This window comes from Miniopterus natalensis, chromosome 6 (assembly GCF_054644295.1).
Source record: "Miniopterus natalensis isolate mMinNat1 chromosome 6, mMinNat1.hap1, whole genome shotgun sequence".
Taxonomy (NCBI): Eukaryota; Metazoa; Chordata; class Mammalia; order Chiroptera; family Miniopteridae; genus Miniopterus; species Miniopterus natalensis.
Window position 1 is genome coordinate 3,125,655 of NC_142086.1, and position 23,571 is coordinate 3,149,225.

Consider the following 23,571-nt stretch of genomic DNA (forward strand, 5'->3'; position numbering starts at 1 on the left):
CAAAATATAAAAAATTCCAGGCTCACATAATAATAATCCTCCCACGTTTCCAACACATGGTAACAGTTAAATATGTTGCAGAATATATCCAATTGTTCATCTGATAATGTTATCTTAAGAAAAGGACTAATGTCCTGCTCCTCTGTTGCTTTATTCAGCATCACTGCTGCTTGTGAATTTCCTATTTTAACTGAAAAATCTTTCCCTCATATTACTCTGATGCCTTACCCGTTCAGAAAAACTGAATTCCTATGCTTAAATATTAAAGAAGCTAAGTGAAACCAATAACTTCCACTGAGTTTCTTAAACAATTAAAGGCAGAGATAAGTTAGGTATTAATAAATGAGGCTGCATAATTCTGTTCATTTCTTTGTTTATGAACTATTGAAAACTATAACCTCAAAGCTTGGAGCCTTAGATGAAAAGCAGCCCCCAATTTTTCCTAGTTTAGTTGTGTATGCTATAACCTAATGAACTGAGTCACAATTTTAGAGTTAGTTGAGTGCTAAGTTAAAGCAGAAGCAAATGAATATTAAACTTTGCTTACCCCCAAGTTCTGGCAGGATGGTAATGTATGTTCCATAAAGAAGGGGCAGTGCATCATGATTGATATGTAAATGAGGTAGGTGAGGGATAAAATCATTGCCAACAAGAAACCCCATCAAAATCCAGTCATCTATTATCCTTTCAATATCATATTTAAATGAGATCCTCTCCTACAGTAAAATGGAGAAAATAGTCAAATCCAATTTCTGCATGCACATCTTTGGTCCACAGCTATAGTCATACTTACTTTTAACACTGAAAACTCATAGTCAATATACTCTCTCATCAAAGACAAATGTAGGAGGTGAAATGTGGTTTCTTCTGGTGCACATACTCTGTAATTAATCAGATGATCAACACAGAGTTAGTTATTTAATATATATTTGTAGTTAATTATATTTTTAAGGTTGAAGTTTAAAAATATTACAAGACTTAAAATAAAACTTATAGTGAGAAGATAATTAATTCTTGTACTCAAAGCATGTAATTTATGTGAAAGTTTCAGGGTAAAGATAAAAATATAATTATAATTATAATACATATAGCATAAAGTTCAAAATAATTGGTTTATATTATGCTTTCTATGGAAGGACCCAGAATTAAGAAAGCCTAAATAATACATAATAGATATAAACCATGGGGTCTGGCCCACTTAAGGCTGTCCACCAGCAGACAGCACAGAGATAAGTGGGTATATGCTTTTATATCTACTCAGTATAGTCCAAGGCTTCAACAGTGTGGCACTATCACTTCTCTTTCTCCGGCTTGGTATAGGGGCCTATATTCCTGGCTGTTAGCCTATACTCCAAGTTTAACTACAAGTAAGAATACAAGTTAACAATAGCATATTAAAAGAATTATATACCAACAGCAAGTGGGACTTATCCCAGGTATGCAAAGATGGTTCAACGTAAGAAAAAAGTTGATGTAATACATCATAGTAAAAAGGAAAAACACCACACAAACATTTAGCAGAAAAAATTCTGTCAAAATTCAATACCCTCTCATGATAAAAGAAGTCAGCAAAGTAGGGCTAGAAAGAAACTTTCCCAATATGTAAAGGGGATTTATAAAAAACTCACAGCTAACATCATACTCAATGGTGTGAAAGCTTTCTTTCTAAGATCATGAACAAGACAAGATGCCCGTGTTCACTACAGCTATTCAACATTATTCTGGGAGTCCTAGCCAGGGCATGTAGGCAAGAAAATAAATAAAAGGCATCCAAATAGGAAAAAAGAAAACTATCTCTATAAACAGATGGCATAATTCTATATATAAAAAATCCCACAGAATCCACAAAAAAACTAATGAAAAAAAATTTTTTTAGCATAGCTGCAGATCAACATACAAAAATCAGTCGTGTTTTCACACACCAACAACAAAACCAAGAAGGAAATTAACAATTATACTTACAATACTGCCCAAAAGAATAAAACACTAGGTAATAAACTTGATCAAGGAAGCAAAAGAAAAAAACCAGAGACAAAAAACGAATTTAGAGATAAAGAGAACAGACTGATGGTGCACAGAGGTGGGGTGAGGGGGGCAAAATGAAGGTGGTTAAAAGGTACAAATTCAAGTTATAGGTTAAATAAGTCCTGGGGATGAAATGTACAGCATGGTGGCTGTATTTTTTGGGGGGAGTATTTTTTTTTGTTAAATAATAAACAATGCATTGGAAGACTTAATATCAAGACAGAAATACTATCCAAAAGGATCAACAGATTCAAAGCCATCCTTAATAAAATTCCAAGGATCTTTTTACAAAAAAAAAAAAAAAAAATCCATCCTAAAAATTGTTAATCTCAGGAGACTCCCAAACAGCCAAAATAATCCTAAAGAAGAACAACAAAGTTGGAAGTCTCACCCTTCCTGATTTCAAAACTTAATATAAAGCCACAGTGATCAAAATGCTGTAGGGCATAGACAGGCATACAGACCAATGGAATAGACTACTGAGAACAGAAATAAACCCTTGCATATATATATGGTCAAGTGACTTTCAACTAGAGTGCCCAGACCGTTCAGTGGGGAAAAGATCATCTTTTCAACAAGCGGTGGTGGGAAAACTGGATATCCACATGCAAAAGAATCTGAAGTTGGACCTTTACCTTATACCATATATAAAAGTAATTTAACATGGATCAAAGACCTAAATATAAGAGCTAAAGCTATAAAACTCTTAGAATAAAATGGGAAAAAGCTTTAGGACATTGGATTTGTCAATGATTTCATGGACATTTCACTAAAGGTACAGGAAGCAAAAAAAATAGATTGGACTGCATTACAATTAAAAATTTTATGTATCAAATGGCTATCAACAGAGAAAAGGCAACCCACAGAATGGGAAAAAATATTTACAGATTACATATCTGTTTAGGGATTACTATTCTTAATTTAATTTCTGCTTTTTTCTTCCAACATATATGCAGTATGATATACCTCTGTGTCTTTTTTCCACCAAACCGAACCTCTTCTCTTAAAAGAGAGAAATGTGCCTCGTGGCTTGTTAATCCAAGCATGATCTGTTGAAAAAAGATTAAGACATGTTTTTATTCTCTCACTTTTTATAGTATCAGGTTCACAAAAGCAATTAAATAAAAAATATTTCTATATAGAGAAGAATATGATTAAAGAAAATGAAACAATTTGTTAGCACATTAAATATAGGAATATCAAAATATGATCCACTTATAGGTTATGAATGGGTTAAAATATACTTTTCTAAGAAAAAACTGTTTACACTCACATGACCTTAGACACTCACTCTATCCACCCCCCCCCAAAAAAAATCCCTAAAACCTTCTCTTGGTTTTCACACCTTTCACTTGCCAGGGGAGAATGGGTAAGAAATTAAAGGCAGCAGCTTTTCTAATAGCAGAAAATAGGTGTCTTCTGGAGGCCAGGATACCTCTAGTAAATGAAAACTCAGACAAAACTGGAAAAGGGCATTTTCATTTAATTTTCTCACTTAGTATTCTAATCCCCAAAGCATATTAAACAATGTATATTGTTTATTTTATTTCAGCACTAATTCAAACAAAACAAAACGAAACATTTGTGAAGCAACTGGGGAAATGAGAATACTAAACGGTTATTTACATATTAAACAGTGATTGTTAATTTTTGTTTTATGTGAGATAATGGCATTGTGGTTTTTTAGAGAAGCATTATGGAAGAGTTATAGATTAAATGATACAAGGTCTGAGATATGCTTCAAGAATCCAGAGAAGTAGGAGGAAGGAGACAGATGGGAAGGGATAGGAGCTGAAAATTATTTAAGGTAAATAAAGGAGACAAGCAGGTTCAGTATACTATCTTCTCTACTTTTGTTTATGTTTGAAATTTTCCACAATAAAAAGTTAAAAGAAGTCTAGTCAAGTTACTTGGGTCATGCAGTTATCAAATCAGGTGGTATTAAAAGTTATGTATTAACCATAAGAGTCAAAAGGGCCCTCTACCCTGACCTCAGCAGGCCCTTCATAGCATTAGTGTCAGTCAGGTGTGAACACTAACTATAGAAAGACCTGTTGATCATAACATATGGCAAAAGAGCTCATCTTCCAATTGTTTTTGTAATGGCAGAACTGGCCATCACTATTGTGTCTCCAATATTTGTTTCCAGAGCCAGAAAGCTTCTTACATAAAGATTAAGTTTCTCAGATATATAACTACAATGGCATAAGGTTATAACAACAACAAATATTATACTTACCAAGTCAGCATCTAAACCATAGAGACAGTGTCTGGTGTTTGGATCATGATCTGGCTTTGCTTTCTCGGATCTGATAAATTCCATGATTTTATGTTCTCCTTCTCCAGGAGTCTAAATATAATGTTTTCAAAATTTTGGTAATATGACATGCATTAGAAATTAAAATTTTAAAATTCCTTTAATAAAAAAAAGGTAATAACCTCATGGCCTGAGAAATAGATGGTAACTCCTTGCCATGACTTGTCCGTAGAAATTTTCATATTTACAAAATACTTCAGGTGTTCATGTAATCTGGCCATGAATTCAGTCCCTATAAATAAAAAGTTTTAAAAAGTTTAATCCGAGAGAGACATAAAAACAGTGAGCTCCCAGTGACAACATGAAATTGGATGTTGGTGTCCAGGGAGTAGCTGGGTATAGATCTCCAGAGGAGGTCAAAAGCTTCTTCCTTATCTAGTAAAGCCAGTTACGTTGTACCGTTCCCTAACAAGTATCACAACTGTTTCTCATTTCACTGGTTACCCTTGAATGAAGTTAATGTCACACAGGGAAAGTCAAGGAATGTCACTACTGCCTCATCAGGACTATGCTTCAAAGTCTTTCAAAAAGGGCAGGGTTTCAACTTTGTAACAAACCTCAAACTTCTATTTCCTCTGCTGGATTCTGAAGTTTTTTTGTAAGGCATGCACTTCAATCAGACAGCTAATAGCAACAACAAAGGCAACTATTATTATTACTACTGTTAATCTGGAAACTAAGTCTACATGGCTATAGTTTATGAAAAGCCCAGATGGTCAATAGCCAAAGCAAAAGTGTCTTAAACCACAATCAGGATAAAACTGGTTATGAAATCAAGCAATGTGTGATTATCAGAGTTAGTAAAGAATTCATGAGAAAGTAAGATTTTAAGGGTTTTTTTCAAAGTAAAGGAATATAATGTTAGGCAAAGCTCCAGGAAGTACAGAGTATGTTGCTGCATATAAATTAAACTGATAATACTGATAAATTCATTTATCCTAAAGCCACAGATGTCTTCACTGCCTTTCAGGTGTAGCGTAGTAAGCACTCTGAATGAGAACAGGTTTCTTATTTGGAAGACAAGCTAGCAACGTGAACATGGATGAGCCACAACCTCACCCAGTGAGTTTCCATACAAATAAATGGAGGCAGTAAGGCAAATCTTGTAAGTTGCTTTTAGGTCTGAAATTCTGTGCACCTGGAAGACTCCAGTCTAGAGCTGCTCTCATTAACATCTGTTAATCCCTACAGTGGGTCTTCATAGGAGCACCTATGACCAAGGCAATCAAACCATCTCATGAAGAAACACAATTGAAAAGCTAAAGCAAATGGAATCCTAAGGACAAAATACATAAAGGCTAGAAAAGAAAAATTTACATTTTAAATCTCTTTACCTGGCGTAATGCAGTTGGAATCAAATCTGGCCTCTGTAGGAAGGGTCTCTCCTTTTTCTATTGCCTTTTTAATTTTGTCTTCTGCCTCCTTTGCTGACCTTAAATGATAAGGGGGAAAATATCTTAAACTTTCTGGGGAAAAGTAAATAACTTTATATAAAGTAAACTGTTATTTAGATGCTTTTATAACTAAAATGCTAATTCATCAATTTCAAGGTTCAAAACAATACAAGTTTTGAAATAACTTAATTGATAAAAATGAGTCCAAGTACTGTTTGTTTTTACTTATGCAAAGAATTGAGTTTTTTTTGGACTATAGAAGTAGAACATGGTCAACGTAAAAAAACATTTAACAAACCTGTGAAGAATTTTTGTGAGTTTATTTGAGCCAAACTGTGGACACATGCCCGAAAGTAAAATCTCAATGGATTAAGAAAATGCTCTGGAGAATAGCAGCACTGCCCCTTATTTTATACACTACAATCAAAAGAGGAGCCATAAATGGGTTACATGAAATCCACTGGTGATAGATAGGGAGGCAGGAGAAAGCAAACTGGGGGGACCTCTGGGACTGGATAAAAAGTAAAATGATGGACACACACTTACTCAGGTGGGTGCAGTATAGTTAACAGTCAACAATTAACTCTAACAATGAGGGGATTTATGGTCTCTGCAGTGCGGTGCCTGTGCTTTGAGGGGTCCAGAAAAAGGAAAATTACTTTGCTATTCCAAACATGTATTATTGTAGATGCAAAAGGCCAACAGACAGGCTCAGTTAGGGTAAAGATTTTACCTTTGTCAGGGAAGATGCCAGCCTAGGACATGACTGCCTGCCATACACTGATTTTAGTTAAAAAGCTTTAATTTCAGACCATCCTATGTGGTTACTTTAGGTCTCTCAAGTTTCTCAGGCCTTCCCTGAGCTAGTCAGTTGAGCATGTGGCCCGTTTTCATCCACACAGAATTAACATAAGGTGCAAAACTGCCATTCTCCAGAGCATTACATCTCAAGCCTCTGAGGTTTTGCTTCCCAGCAATTGTCGACAGTTTGGCTCAAATAAACTCACAAAAATTCTTCACAGATTTCAACGTTTCTTACATTGAGAACATTATAATGGTATAAAACTGACAGAAGATTACAAATACTTATTATAAAGTAATTCCTTTCTTTTTCTCTTTCTTAAAAAACACTTTACTGATTTTTAGAGAAAGAGGAACGGAGGAGAGAGAAATACTGATGTGAGAGCATAACATCAATCAGCTGCGTCCTGCACACCCCCTACCAGGGATCGAGCCTGAAACCCACCTGGGCATGTGTCCTGACCAGGAATTGAACCAGCAACCTTTAGGTGCCTGGGAGGACACCCAATCAGGGCAAGTAATTCCTTTCTTATCACTACTATATAGCAAATTCATTCTTGGAACAAGTTCAAAAGTATACCATTAAACTTTCATTATACAGTTGTGAGTATGCAAAACAGTTTATTCTTGTATTATTATTTATTATTATATTATTTTACATACGAACAACTGTAAACCTACCTTTGCCCCACCTTGTATACCCCACCTTGTATATACATTTAATAATATCAAACAAGAAGTACATTATTAACATGATCTCTAAAAATATTATATACAAATAATTATAAAATTGTAATGTATATCTTTAGGTTTCCTCATAAAACATTTAAAATAAAAGCTTACTAACATTAATGGCAACAGTTGGCAAAATCACCTCACTTTTACGGCAATCAGGCTTACTAGAAGAACGTGAGTTTTGGAGTCGGGGAACTCATTTAAACAGAAGCATCCCAGTGTGGTCCAGTTTCACTGCGGCACATGAGCGTGCCGCATGGCATACAGGCTAGGAGGCTCTGCTTCATGTACATTTCTACAGCCCTGTTATTGTGCCCTGTGAAATTCTATTTCTGTGATAAACTTTTCTTCATATTTTACCTCTTTTACAACCTCTTCTATATAATAAAAGCTCTGAAGATATCAACTCATTTATAATTTCGCCAATGAAAGCCACTCTGTCCTCTTTTCTCCCCTTCCCTCTTAGACTGAACAAATGATAATATTTGTAACTATGTGACAAGTTCCTGGGATGTAACAAAAGAGAAACTCTAGTGGGGAGACAGAAAATTAAACAGCCATAATGTTTAATGTGGTTACAACAGAATGTTGGGAAAGGGACAAGGTAAAGCTGTTAACCTAATCTAGGTCATAGGTTATGGTGGCCTAGGCTGAGACAGCAGCAGTAAAGATGAAAATAAGTCAATGGACATGAAGGATTTTTAAGAGACTGGATAAAGAGAAATGAAGAACAGGAAGAATTCCAAATTACTCTTGGACTTCTGGGTTAAGCAGCTATTTCCATGGTGATGTCATTCACTGAAACAGGCAAGACGGAAGGCAGGCAGTTTTGAGGCAGAGGAGTTCAGTTCTGACATGTTAAGCCTGAAACGTATCTGTGGTATCCAAAGGAGACACTGAGCAGGCACTTGGATATATAGGGAGCTCTAGAGAGACATATTTACCGGAAAGATAAACCTGGGAGTACAGACACAGTAATTAAAGTCACTGGATAAGATCACTCAGGACCCAGGACAGAACCTTAAGAAACATCAATATTTAAGAAAAAGTGGAGGAAGAGACTAAGAAGGTACAGAGAGTATGTGGTTATGTGAAGGTCAAGGAAAGGAAGTCTAAGAAAGAAAAGTAAACTTTGTTAAAATATCATAGATAAATGAATATACAGAATTATTCTTTAGATTCTCCCATAAAGGAGTCTACATGTAATCTTACAAGGAGGTTGCAGTGGAATGGTGGGGATGAAAGCCAGATGAGAGCACATTTTAAAATGAGTAAGAGGCAGACAGTCCCACTGTGCTCCAGGTATTTTTTTCTGAACAAAAGCTGTATCAATGTATGTTTCAAGGATGGCTCTCTCTATCACTGTAAAATGGGGTGGACAGGAATATTCAGTGACTACACTGTCAGAAGATGATACTGTGCTGGATCTCAGTTTCTCAAGACCCTTACAGGAGTGCTACCAGAACGACAGAAATTACTTGGACTTAAAGTTAAAGGCAAACCTGCAGAAAATGATGTTAAGCTTGGAGCTCTCAAACTGAAACCAAATACTAAAATCATGACGATGGGAACTCGTGAGGAGAGCTTGGAAGATGTCTTAGGTCCACCTCCCTCCTGACAATGATGATGTTGTCAATGACTTTGATATTGAAGATGAAGTAGTTGAAGTAGAAAATAGGGAAGAAAACCTACTGAAAATTTCTCGCAGAGTAAAAGAGTACAAAGTGGAAATTTTGAATCCACCCAGGGAAGGGAAAAAGCTTTTGCTACTAGATGTTGATTATATGTTATCTGGCCATAGGTCTTGTGCAGAGACTGGGATAGAATTAATGCGGCCGTATCTTCATGAATTCCTAACATGTGCATATGAGGATTATGACATTGTTATTTGGTCTGCAACAAATATGAACTGGATTGAAGCTAAAATGAAAGAGCTGGGAGTGAGCACAAATGCAAATTATAAGATTACCTTCATGTTGGACAGTGCTGCTACGATAACAGTGCATACGCCAAGGAGAGGATTAACAGACATAAAGCCTCTTGGCGTTATATTGGGAAAGCTTTCAGAGTTTTACAGCAAAAAGAACACCATTATGTTTGATGACATAGGAAGAAATTTTCTAATGAACCCACAGAATGGACTAAAGATAAGGGCTTTTACGAAAGTGCACCTAAATCGAGATAAAGACAAAGAACTTTTAAAATTAACTCAGTACCTCAAGGAAATAGCAAAATTAGATGACTTTTTGGACCTGAATCACAAATGCTGGGAAAGGTATCTCTCAAAGAAGCAAGGACAGTAGTTCCAAGTTATGCTGGCAGTTACTGAAGATACTTGAGATCCATCAACTCTTGCTTTGATGCTAGAAATCATTATAATAGTGCTGGACACTGAAGCAAATACCAGACTGCTTATACTTGGTCTTCCAGTTTTTTGTAAATTTAATTTTATATTTTTTGAAGATTATAGCAATATGCTAAAAATATTCTCTCCCTCCCCCCATGTGAATATACTGTTACTCTTGAAAAAAGCATTTTCTCCAAGATTGAGTACTGAGGCTCCGCCTCCCCGTGCCACACAAACAAAAAGTGCGCAAAAATGTATAGTCAACAATGTCATTTTGTGACTTTGGAAACAAGTTATGTCTTGTGTTCCTGCCTTATTTGTGTTGTTGTCAGACTAAATCTAAGACCAAACCCATCTTGAAACTACTGCTTTTCCTTTTAAAACCAAAAAAATATTTTTTCAGTAAGGAACCTAGTTTGGTATACTTAAAATCAACAACAGTTTTTTTATTCCTTTGTTATAGACACAATTTCTCTTCTTACTCCACTACTGACATCTCTAAATTCTGAGCTATCTCAGTTTGGCTGTACGTGTGTCAGTGTTCTTTGAGTAAAACTGGAAAATGTCAGCTGGGAAAGCAGTTTGTCATAGTATGAAAAATAGAAAACATAAGATTGAAGAATAAAACTAAAGAACACTAATGTTTCTTTTTGGTGGCTAAGTAGAAACATTTTTGCATAAAACCATTGTCACAAAAGCAGGTAAAAGCAATACATTATAAAGTGGGACATATCACTGATTCAGCCCTAAAAATCATGAACAAAAAGTTTTTGCTCTCTTCTAGCTATATCTTGTCTAAGTGCAAACACTGTGTTTCAGTAAAAATATCTAGCTATAAGCTTAAAAAAATTATTTGCAATGCTTAAGCCTGCAGATATGTGACCACTGTTTTGTGTTGACAGTATTGCTTTATACAGTTCTTGTATTTGAAAGGAATCTGATTCTTTCAAATGAACATGGTGTACATTGTTCTTACAAGCCTATCTGAGTGGTGTAAATAATAAATACCTTTTCTTAAAAAAAATAAAATAAAATGAGTAAGAAACGTGGAAAGATTACAAATGGAGAAAATAGTCACTGTAGAGAATGAGAAACAGCTGACTGGGGGACTTGGGGCACCTGGAGCACAGCACTTAGTAAATGCTTTTGGTGGTTATGGTGAACTGGCCTCCAGCACCCGTTCCATTCCTAGTTTGTCTTCTAATACTGGAGAGTTCGGAAAGCTAAAAAATTAAGCGCTTGGGTTTTCCTGCAGCTGGGTTTCTAGACATGACTTAGACTTGGTCAGTCAGACGCCTCCAAAACGGTTTGGAAGGTAGAAGTGTGGTGGTGAGGCACTGGAGTTGTGTGTGTGTGGGGGGGGTGTTTCATAGTAGAAGAGATCTCGATATTCAGCAGCTTTGTAGGTGCTGAGAAGCAAGGCGCAGGGCATCTGCTTTTCGGTTACAGATCAAGCAGGTGCACTGGGGCTCTAGAGCTAACAGATACAGTGTTAGCTTCTTGATAGCTGAATTTTAAGTAAAGTGACATATTCTTGGAGCCAACAGCTCAGGTGATAGTTATTCTCCGAATCACAGCTAAATTCCTGCAAAAACCTTTTCTGGTGGGGCCTCTGAACTCACCTTCTTCAGTGTAGTACTAGCAGTGCCACCTACTGGTGGGTCAACTGTATGGTGTGTTCCGGAAATCATTCTTTTTTTCTATTTATTTATTTATTTATTTATTTATTTATTTATAATATATCTTTGTTGATTTCAGAGAGAGGAAAGGAGAGGGAGAGAGAGAGAGATAGAAACATCAATGATGAGAGAATCATAGATTGAGCCCGCAACCCGGGCATGTGCCCTGACGGAATCGAACGTTGATCACCTGGATCCTAGGTCGACACTCAACCGCTGAGCCATGCCCGGCTGGGCTGGAAGTCATTCTTGAAGGCTCACATAGATTCCCACCCTTTTGGCTCTTAGAACAATTTTTATAGGCACCTAATTCTTAATTCTCTTTATTATAGACCTTTTGTTAGATAGGCATGAGCAGAGCATGGATGATGGGCCAGGTAACAGAAACTCACTATGGCAGAAAGCCCCAGATGCCTAGCAAGGAGAAAAACTGGAAAAACAAGAAGCTTGTTCCCAGGGAAACCTATCTTCCCCTGGTCATGCAGTTTAGACGCCCCCCTGAGCATTTCCTCCCTAAAGGTAACATCTAGGCCCCAGCTGTATTTCAGCTCCAGGCCCAGAAAAGCAGCGAAACCAGACAAGTGGCCCCGTGGCTGCCTCAGGACCAGATACACTGACTAATGACCCTCTGCCCTGGCATCAACCAACCAGTGCAGACCAGAACCCTGAAAGAGCACCCCTGGGAAGCTGATGAATATTCTATGGAGACCCTCCCCTAAGATTCCCACCTGCAAGAAAGAGATAAATATGCTCAGGACAAAGGACCCATTGTGCGTTTTCCACCAGCAGACCATGCCAGTGCTATCTCCCTCCCCCTTCTTCACTCCGAGGGGACCCCCCAGACGTGCAACCAGGGGAGCAGTGGGCAGCCGCAGCTCCCCTGGCTAACCAGTACTTCTGACCATCCTCCTCTCATTATCACTGCTAGCTGTCAAGGTACTCTCTTTTTCCTCGAGGATTTCCACATCTGATTCTTAGATGCCCTTGGGACTACTTTACCTGCCACAGTGGTGAAAGGATTCATTACGCTAATGAGCCATCAAATATGCTAAACTCAGGGTTTCTTTCCTTCCATTCTAATGACCCTCTTAACTTCGCTTCTGCTACTCACAAGGACACAGCATGCTCTCATGGTTATTCAGAAATATTTCACAGGTCCAGAACTTTGATTTTAAAACCCTCCCTGTGTGTATAACCTCTTCTCATCATTTTACTTCTATCCAACTCATAGCACTGATAATCTGGGGGGAAACGGGGGCAAAAGTAGATTTATAGTTGTTTGAATGGAAAATAATACATTAATAACAATACAACAATAAACTATTTCATGTACTCACAACTGCAAACCTACTTTTGCCCAACCTTGTACATCCAGTATCCTAACTCAGCTCTCTTCTCATACTCCATCAATCACCTTCTAGTCTCACTTGTTCTGGATCCCTGCTCAGAACCAGCATCTAGCCCAGAATCTGGGCAGTCAACAAATACTTGTTGAATAAAATTAAAATATCAATGATATTCTGATTAGAACCACCTCTGTTCATTCTGCAGTTTCCTAGCTCAAGACATACTACTACAGAACCATTTGCAAATTATCAGTAAGATGCTTGAAAAATTTGTGACAGAGAATGACAGAGTCACTTTCTACAGCCCAACACAGGCTTTGAGAAATGACACCTCCCTTGAATTACTAATTTGTTTACTCAATTGATAAAACATTACACTATAAATATATTTCCATTTCTAGAGAAATTTAAGCAGAGCAGAAACATCAAGAGAAGATCCACTGTGTTAAGTCAGTTATCATTAAAATAATGTATTTCATTAATCTAAATAGTACTCTAACATAAACCATAAATGTTTTACCTAAAACGCCTTCCCCGCTGCTGGTTCATTTTTGCCCGAGGAGCCACACCATCGACTGCCATGAAAAACACTTTCCTGGGTTTAATGATGCGAAACAACACCTCCAAGTAATGAAAAACATCAGTGAAGATCTTATCATCTGAGATTCTGAAGTGAACGTCGTCATCATTAGGGTGGGAACACTGATGTATGATTCCATTCATGTCCAAGTACAAGTTGTCAAACTCAGGAATCTAAACAACAGAGAAATGATTAAGGTCATTATCATCATCAACCATGGACACCTAAGCAGCTGGGCTTAGCAGCCAGTAAAAACGACACGGAGGCATCTCATTATATAAAAACTGAGTGAACAACCACATTTGAATAATGAAAGTAAAGAAAGAACAGTAAGAACTGGTAAGGTGGAGACATATTATATGGTTACACAAATAATGTAGCAATAGCTTGATCAAAGTTACTGTCAGGAAATTATCTATTTCAAACAAGATAACCCTGGAAAAGCCCATAAAAGGTGCCTGGTTCATTTGGTACTCAGAATATTAGTTTCCTTTATTCCTACTGTTTGACATCAATGCTCAAAATCTCAACTATCTCTATAAATGGATAAATACTGTGATAAGGGAAAACTCGGTCTAAAATGGCCAACAGTCCCCTCCCTCCCCCCTTTCCTGCACCCTGCCAATTTCCCCGAGTGCGCCAAATCAGAAAGGGAGGGCATTCCCCCACCCTAAGCAAGGTATAGCTTGCCACGTAGGCTGAAGCATGTACGATATACAACTCCTTGCCCGATTGTGCTCGGGGCTCATTCTTTGGAGTTGGACTCCTCTGGGCCAGCCGGTGTAAAATAAACCTCCTGAACCCGGAGCCTCCGAGTGACCCTTGGTCTTTCCATAAGGTGAACGTCTCTGGTTCTGCAACATTTTGGTTCCCTGACCAGGAAGCACAAACATGCTGGTCCCTTGCTGCCACCGGTTTGAGTGGGAGCACGGGGCTGCAGACAACGAGGAGTCGCTGCAGAGGGGAAGGCGTGCCCTGCCCTGATTTGGCAGTCTCCGACCTGGCTGCCTCTACTCGGCCCGCACTGCAGTCCCCACCCTGACAGACTTGAGGAGGCAGGTGGGACAGGACCAGGACCAGGACCAGGCAAGGGACACGGTAAGGCCCTAGGGCCCAATGGGGTTAGGCCTGCCTGAATGGGCAGAAGGGGAGCCTGATCACCTCCCAAGGACCTCTAGTGGTCACCAGGTAGAGTTAACCAGGGAGAAAATGTAATAACCTCTGAATGACTGTGATAGTGAATGTGTCTGTGATCCCACGGTGCTAGCCATGGGATTTGAGTGGGCACTAATCTGTATCCATAGTTGGCCGTGACGACATAATGGTGACTCAGCTTCGGCTGACCAGGTCTGGGGATTATATGGGCTCACCTTAGTCAAGGCTGGCACAAGTCACTGCAAGGCAGCACACGGATGGGCATCTGAAAGGTCCCTCTGGGGACTCCCTCACCCTTTGTCTGTATCTGACACCATACACGGGAACATGGGAGGAAGTCAGGGAAAGCCCACCGTCCTAGACTGTATGCTGAAAATTTTTAAGAAGGGCTTTTCCGGGGACTATGGCATCAAAATGACTACCGGCACTCTTCGCACTTTGTATGAACTTGAATGGACCACCTTTGGGGTCAGTTGGCTGTCGGGGGGAACCTTGGATGTCCAGGCAATCCGCCGGGTCTTGCAAGTTGTCACCGGAAACCCCGGCCACCCAGACCAGTTTCCTTACATAGATTCCTGGTTAGAAATAGTGTGGACTTTGCCCCCTTAGGTATGATTCTGCACCAATAGGCAGGGAGAGGCTAAGGTCTTCATTGCTCAGCCTGAAGGAAAACAGACCCCTTGAGTTTTTGTGGGAGACGAAGAAGATGAGCCTCCCATCGGGCCACCCCCCAATCTCAGAGAGTCTCGAGAACCTACGGCCCCTCCGGTGCCAGATGTTAATACTCCACCACCGTCAGTGTCACCTCCACCCCAAGGGGGAGAAGGCCCTCCCACACCGGGATGGGCTGGGAGACTTTGCCCACGCCAAGGGGCCCTCCAGATGCCAGAGTCTCGAGATCCCAAGAGGCTGAATGACAATGGTACAGTTCAACCTGGTCGCTCCATGAAGTACTACCAGCCCTTCTCCACCACTGACGTCCTCAACTGGAAGCATAACACCCTGCTATATTCCGAGAAGCCACAGGCCATGATAGACCTCATGGAATCTCTCTTCCAGACACACCAGCCAACCTGGGAAGATTGCCAGCAACTCTTCTGTACCCTGTTCAACATGCAGGAGAGGCGTCAGATTATCGGGGGGCCGCCAATGGCTAGAAGATAACGCTCCCGCAGAGGCGAAGGATCCAGCAGACTGGGCCCTAAGAGAGGCCCCCGAGGAGCGCCCCAACTGGGATGGGGCTTCACCACTGAGGAAGGCCAGGGCCACATCCGGCGCTACCAGGAGACAGTCCTCCACGGAATTCGGGGGGGGGGGGGCAAAAAGCCAATGAACATGGCCAAAGTCTCCTCAGTAACACAGATGCCAGGAGAAACCCCTGGGGACTATTATGAGCGGCTCTGCAAGGCATACCGGATCTACCCACCTTTTGATCCCAAGGCACCAGAGAGCCAGCAAATGGTCAACAATGCCTTCGTGGCACAGGTCAGCCCTGACATTCAGAGAAAACTCCAGAAACAGGAGGGTTTCACCGGCATGAATAGAAATAGCCAACAAAGTCTACATGAACAGAGAAGCCGCCGCCGAGCGGGAAGCTGACAAGAAGATGAAGAAAGTTAGCCTCCTAGCAGTGGCCCTCAGAGAGGAGGGATCAAGAGGGCAAAAGAAGACTCGCCTGCCAAAGGGGGGATATCGACGGACCCCACTGGCTGCAGACCAGTGTGCCTATTGTAAGGAGATTGGGCACTGGATAAATGAGTGTCTCAATAAAGCAAAACCTCAGAAGCCTAGTAAACATCAAGGGGAGCCACAAGAAGGCAACCTTGTTGGGTTAGCCGGCATAGACTGACTGAAGGGGATCGGGCCTGATACTCCTTGGCCCCCACAAGCCCACGGTCAGGATGAATGTCGGGGACCAAAATGTGACTTTTATGGTAGACACCAGAGCTGAACACTCAGTAGTCACTATGCCTGTGGCCCCCAGGGGAGGAAGACAGCCACAATACTTGGAGCGACCAGGGACCGGGCCATCCAGAAATCCTTCTGCCAAGCTTACTTGTGTGAACTTGGGGACCATCGGGTATGGCATGAGTTCCTGTACATGCCTGAATGCCCCATCCCTCTCCTTGGCTGAGACCTCCTCTCTAAGCTAGGGGCCAAGACCACCTTTGGACCAGGAGGGGCTACCACCCTGCATCTACACCCTGGTAGCGAAGACTCCGCACCCCTCCTTATGGCAGTCATCACCCCAAGAGAGGAAGAATGGAGGCTATTTGGCACTCCGGAACACAGCGAAACCCTCCCCCCAGGTTCCAGGCAGAATTTCTTCTTGTCTGGGCTGAAGATAACACTCCTGGAATTGCCCTCAACCAGGCTCCAGTGGTAGTTGAGCTAACACCTGGAGCTCGCCCGCAGAGGCAAAGGCAGTATCTCACCCCCCGAAAGGCACACCTGGGTACCCGAGACCACCTAGTCAAGCTCAGGGACTCTGGTACCCTGGCCGAATGCCAAACGGCTTGGAACAGTCCCCTGCTGCCTGTCAAGAAACCTGGGGGTGGATACCGGCCAGTGCAGGACCTCCGGGCCATCAACAAAGTAACTGTCTCCTCGCATCCAGTGGTTCCAAACCCAGACACCCTCCTCAGCCAGGTCCCTGGCACCGCCGCATGGTTCACCTGCCTAGACCTAAAGGATGCCTTCTTCTGCCTTCGGCTCACACCCCAAAGCCAGCCCTTATTCGCCTTTGAATGGACAGACCCAGACACGGGAAGACAGGTGTCACTGACCTGGGCCCGGTTACCACAGGGTTTTAAGAACTCACCCATCCTGTTTGGGGAGGCTCTAGCCGCTGACTTAGCCGCTTACCGGCAAGAGGCTGTCCAATGTACCCTTATCCAGTATGTGGACGACCTACTCATCAGCGAAACCAAGGAAGATTGCATGGCAGGAATGTGGGCCCTTCTCAAATTACTGTCAGAAGCTGGGTATCGTGTCTCATGGAAGAAGGTCCAGATCTGCCAACGGCAAATCTGGTACCTTGGGTTCCTCCTTTCACAAGGCTGCCGGGCCCTAGGACCTGAGAGAAAGAAGGTGATCACTTCGCTGCCATGGCCTCAGACGAAGAAAAGCCTTCGAGAGTTGCTAGGGGCTGCGGGGTTTTGCCGGATCTGGATTCCAGGCTTCTCAGCAATAGCGAGACCTCTTTATGCTGCCTTAGCCAGTCCTGATCGGAGTCCTCTGCGTTGGACAGAGGAGGCGGAGGAGGCATCCGGGGCATCAAATCAGCCCTCGGACAAGCCCCTGCGTTGGGACTGCCTGACAGTGAAAAACCGTCAACCTGTTCATCTGCGGAGAGGACAAGATAGCTCTAGGGGTACTTACACAGCCTGTCACCCCTTGGCAAAGGCCCACTGCATACCTGTCTAAGAAACTGGACTCAGTAGCTGCTGGATGGCCCGTCTCCGCGCCCTAGCAGCTACCGTCCTCCTCATGAAGGACACTGAGAAACTCACCCTCGGACAGGAATTGAATATCAAGGTACCACACTTGGTTGTGTTGCTGATGAACAGCCAAGGGAACCAGTTCCTCTCAAATCCTGCTTAGCTCAGTATCAGGGGTTACTCTGCGAGAACCTCCACATCACTCTGGAGACTGTATGCATGTTAAACCCAGCCACCTTCCTCCCCACAGAGGAAGGCAAACCGGATCAGGACTGCGCAGAGGTAACTGATGAGGTCTATGTGAGTCGCCCGGACCTGCGGGACCAGGCCATCCAAAACCTGGAGCTAACACTGTTTTGTGATGGCAGCAGCTATCTCCAGGAAGGAGTCTGCAAGGCCCGGTATGCAGTAACCACATTTGAAGAGATCTTAGAAGCAAAGGCCTTGCCCGCTGGGTGGTCAGCACAGAGGGCTGAACTGCAAACTCTGATCCAGGCCCTAACCCTTGGCAAGGGCAGGTGGGTTAATATCTACACTGACTCCCGCTACGCATTTGCCATGGTCCACGTACATGGGGCCATCTACAAGGAAAGAGGCCTTCTCACAACAGTGGGAAAAACTATTAAGAATAAAGCAGAAATCTTAAAGCTAGAAGCTATTTGGCTCCCAAAGAAAGTAGCCATTCGCCACTGCAAAGGACACCAGAAAGGAATTGACCTCATTGCAAAGGGAAACCACTTAGCGGAAGAGGCAGCGAAAGCAGCTGCCCAGAAGGAACCATCCCATCCAGACCCAACTCTGGTCCTCGCCCCAGTAAAAGATCCCCGTCAGCCTAAGTACACCCCTGAAGAGACTAAATGGGCCAAGGAAGAAGGGGCTACCCTCACAGCGCAGGGCTGGTGGCGACTACTGGATAGCCGCATCGTAGTCCGAGCAACCTTTGGGCCTCACCTGCTATCTGAGTACCATCAGCTCATTCATCTTGGAAAAACTGCCCTGGAAGCCCTCCTGAAAAAACAGTATTACATCAGCCACCTGCCGGCGCTGTGACAAGCAGTAGGGGAATGGTGCGCTACCTGTGCCAGGAACAATGCGCATTCCATGCCTCGGCCCTCTCCTGGAGTCCAGAGAACAGGAAACGCTCCTTTTGAGGACCTAGAGATAGATTTCACAGAGGTCCTGCCCAGTCGAGGGTACAAGTACTTCCTGGTTTTAGTTTGCACATACTCAGGATGGGCCGAAGCAGAGAAGTTGCAGAGGCCCCCCTATGGGAAGTCATCCCTAGGTTCGGCCTGCCGCTGAGCATCCACAGTGACAACAGACCGGCCTTCGTAGCTGAAATTATCCAGACCCTGGCGAAGGCCCTCAGCATATCATGGAAACTCCACACAGCATAACGGCCTCAGAGCTCAGGGAAAGTAGAGCGCATGAACCGTACCCTTAAGGAAACAGCCAAATACAGCCAAGAAACCAGTCTCTCCTGGGTAGATCTACTGCCCTTGGCCCTGCTACGTACCCGTTGCACCCCTGGAAAGTTAAGCTTTTCCCCTTTTGAGTTAGTATATGGAAGGCCTCCCCCAAGTTTAGGAAGCATCCCAGGAGACCTACATCAAGTGGGGGACCGGAGTCTGACAGAACAACTCCATGCCCTGGGAACTGCCCTGTCAGAGCTGCAGCAGTACACAGCTGAAAGGGCCCCCATCCCCCTAGGGACGCCGGTGCATCCATTCCAGGCTGGAGACCTAGTCTGGGTCAAGGACTGGAAAAAGGAGCCCCTCAGGCCATGTTGGACAGGACCCCACACTATAGTTTTAACTACCCCCACTGTTCTTAAAGTTACAGGTATCACCCCAGGGGTCCATAATTCCAGAGTCAAGAAAGCCCACGACATTCCTGAGGAGGAGCGCTCAGAAGGTTGGAGAGCCAGCCCGGACCCAGGTGACCCTCAAGATCCGGCTGAGGTAGACAGCTACCTGATGAGCACAGAAGACGTCTGGTTCCTAGTTGCAGCCGTGTTCATCACCCTGATCCTTGGACATGGACTTGCTGCGACAGCCCCTCCCGACTGGACTTTAAAATTCAGTCTCCTGCCTAACCACAGCCAAGGTCCTAGCTTTGCGAGGGTATCGGCCGCCAGATGACTTCAATGATGCCCTCTGAGGCTCGCCGCCTCTGGGGCATCCAAGGGGGGAATGATAAGGGAAAACTCCGTCTAAAATGGTCCACAGTTCCCCCCGGGGCTTCCCCTTCTTGCATCCTGCCACTTTCCCACGCTCCAAACTAGATAAGTTAGCCCACCCTGCTACCGCAACATAGGCTGACGCATGGACAGTATACAACTCCTTGCCCGACTGGGCTCGGGGCTCAGACTTTGGACTTGGACTCCTCTGGGCCTGCCGGCGTAAAATAAATCTCCTGAACCCGGAGCCTCCGAGTGCCGCTTGGTCTTTCTGTAAGGTGAGTGTCTCCCGTTCTGCAACAACTGTAATGCCCATTTAATCGAAAAGCTGTGTGTACATTAAAAGGTTTTACAATTTAAAGTCTTACTGTATATTTGGTTTCACTGAATCAGAGTCACTAATTTGGTTGTATTAATTTTAAATGTTTAGATTATGCCAAGCAATTTAGGAAATTCTGAAAACTGATTTATTTTTGATACGTGAATTGAAATTTCTAAACTTTGGCCAACAGGTGCCTACTTTTATTAAAAGACTCTAGGTCTCATTTATTTTTCCTCTGTTTAAATGTTTGTGAGCAAGTAAGGAAAATACAGCTGAAACAAATATACATTAACTAGGAACTAAAATGGACACAACTGAATAGGTACAATATCTAGTGTAATTGAAGAATTTTTAGAGTAGTCTGGCTTTACATACTAATTAAAGAAAAGTATTTTGAATTTTAAAACACAATAGACTCTCCTTGTATAAACTGAATAAAAACCATCTCTGAAACAATTCAAGTTTTACCATACGTACAGATAACATTACAATACATTTTCTTTTATTGAGATAGTGGCAATGCCTTTGAGGGGTTTTTTTGGGCGGGGTAAAAGTTTTGGCTTCTGAATCAATAAACGCTATAAAATATTTCAATGAAACATCCGTTTGTGCTAAATGCCACATAAAAATTTAAATACCCTAGCTAACAGACTCAACTGAAATGACCACTGTAATCACGAGATTTTAAAAGTATACTCAAGATTTACTGTTTCAAGAAATCTAAAAACTCTAAATCAAAATATAAATGTGATTTTTTTAAGGGGGTGGGGTAGTTTATAAATGATTATAAAGTTTCCCTAGGAGAATAAACATACAACAAATATTAAAAAGAAGAGTAATGAAGAAAAATCTGTCCTATGTATTAAAAATTATAAAACCATCTGATTGTACCAAATGGTTCAGAAGTGGTCTAAGTATATACTGAAATTTAGTATATAAGAGGCATTTAAAACCAGTGAAAGAAAGAAATGGGGCACCTAGCCAACTATTTGTAAACAAGTTATCTCATTTTATAAAGAAATAAATTCCAAAAGGGTTAGAATTTTTATTTGACAAATATAAGTAAAAAATTATATACAAATAGTTTGGTAATCTTAGGGTGGGGAAAGCCAGAAATCATAAACCAAACAAATAGTGTAGTTGGCTATCTAAAAATATATGTTTAAATCTATAGGGGTTAAAAAAAAGAGCCATAAACAAGTTTAACTGAGTATGACAAAATGCAGGGAAATGCTTGCAAATTACAACAAAGTCAATATTCCTAATATACAAAAATCCTCAAATATAAAAAAAAGAGTAAATTTTAAAAGTAAGCATGGAAAATGCAGAATTCAAAAGAGAAACGAAAAGTCTAATAAACATCTGAAAAGATGTTGAACATCCCAAAATTTGAAATTAAAATGACACAAAATTTTTCCCATCATGTTGGCAAAGATCAGAAAGATTGATGTTACCCATTACTGGTAAGATTTGGGGGAGATGCATATTTCCTGTGTTATTAAAAACAATAGTGCCACTTATGGCGCATTATGAAGCATTTCTACCCAGCTGTGTGGAATGGGAATAAATTGATATAACTAACATCAAAGTATATATGAAAATTTGAAGTACACATATCTCTGACCCAGGATTTCTACAACTGAAAATTTATCCTGGGAAATAATCATAAATTTTCATAAAGATGTAAGTACAAGAATATTCATGTCAGTATTATTCAGAAAAGATAAAAAATGAAAACCACTGAAGGCCCAATGGAAAAGTGATGATGGCACAGACACAGGCAGCTGTGTGGTGATTGCCAGAGGGAAAGGGAGTAGGGGGAGGTAGAGGAAGGTAAAGGGGGTATAAATGGTGATGGAAGGAGACCTGACTTGGGGTGGTGAACACACAATACAATATACAGATGATGTGTTATAGAATTGAACATCTAAAACCTGTATACTTTTATTAATGCCACCCCAATGAATTCAATTAAAAAAATTAATGATGGTACATCTGGAATATTCCACAATTACGAATTATAATACAGATGATCAAGTGACAAAAGTAGGTCATAAAATAGCATGTATATTATTATCCCATTTATAGAAAATACTGACATTTTGCATAAGGAAGTTAGGAGTATACATAAACAAGATGTATTTAACCCTGGATGATAGGATTTCAGTTGCTTTTTACTTTCCTCTAGACTAAATAATAGCCTTTATATTTTTCTGTATTAATGTGAAATTTTAAATGAGCACATATTACCTTTATAACCTAAAAAAACCTGTAATTTTCTTTTCAGAAAAAATTCTGAAATTCTCTTAAATTTAAGATTAGTAAGAAAGGCACAGGATGACTAATCATTAGCCAATGCAGTAAAGTAAATGAGAACACACAGGAGTCTTGTTCTGCAATAACTAGAAATTATAATACAAATAATAGAAATTTCAAGGTTATCTTATACTTTGCCCTCTCCCTGAACTCCGTATCTAATTAGTCACTGAGGGGGTTTTTTGTTTTTTTTTAAATTTAACATCCAAAATGTTTTTACAGTCTTACCCTGTTGTCCATTCCCATTGTTTCAGGGGATCTCATCTTTTTCTCCGTCTTGATTCCCAGTCTCAGTTTAAGGACGTCAGTGTTCCAACTGGACTGCTTGCTTCCAGTTTTCTCTCTCACCAGTTTAGCCATCTTTCTAAAACATAATCTGATCATGTTGCTTCCTTACTTAAAACCATATGATACTACAAATCCTTAATACCGTAAAATGTCCTGTATGATTTGGGGGCTATCTTTCCTACCAAACCCACATGCTTCCGTTTCACATATATCCTACAAGCTAACTGCAGTAAATTAGACAGCCCTAATGTGCTGGCTGGGCTGTTTCAAACCTCTGTGACTTTACAGGTGTTCCTACCTCCAGAAATTCTGAGGTATCTTTGTCTGGAGCCTCTCCTTTCCTCACCAGGGGGAAATGTTGCTCCTTTCTTTATGTTGGATCTTATTGTTTTTGTGTTCCCAATAAATACAAGAATGCCAAGCACGTATTAGGTGTTCCACACATTTTCACTGAATATCTGTCCTTTCCTATGAACTCTGAGTTCCTCTGATTTGGTCATGTTTAGAACTCTTGGCATACTGCCTGAGACAAAGCAGGAAATCAAAAATATTTAATGAATAAATTAATAAACAAATAAAGCTTCACTGAATGTAATAACACATGTAGCCTTGACCAATTACTTAGAATATGCATCCATACTGCTTTC

At 41.3% G+C, this 23,571-nt stretch overlaps 1 protein-coding gene and 1 pseudogene across 5 annotated transcripts in view; one reads left to right on the plus strand and one right to left on the minus strand.

The window, feature by feature from the left end:
- XRN1 (5'-3' exoribonuclease 1) overlaps nt 1-23,571 on the minus strand; it is a 126,113-nt gene that overhangs the window by 96,145 nt on the left and 6,397 nt on the right. For all 5 annotated transcript variants that reach the window (XR_015714663.1, XM_087818054.1, XM_087818053.1 and 2 more), the window contains exons 2-8: nt 13,165-13,397; nt 5,677-5,774; nt 4,465-4,574; nt 4,265-4,375; nt 2,992-3,074; nt 794-881; nt 548-716 (exon numbers count right to left, since the gene is read on the minus strand). Coding sequence is in view for 4 of the 5 variants with exons in the window: in XM_087818054.1 (XP_087674180.1) it covers nt 548-716; nt 794-881; nt 2,992-3,074; nt 4,265-4,375; nt 4,465-4,574; nt 5,677-5,774; nt 13,165-13,397 (892 nt within the window). In the remaining variant the exon portion in view is untranslated. The remainder of the gene's footprint in view (nt 1-547; nt 717-793; nt 882-2,991; nt 3,075-4,264; nt 4,376-4,464; nt 4,575-5,676; nt 5,775-13,164; nt 13,398-23,571) is intronic.
- LOC107537978 (ubiquitin-like domain-containing CTD phosphatase 1 pseudogene) lies at nt 8,571-9,756 on the plus strand (annotated as a pseudogene).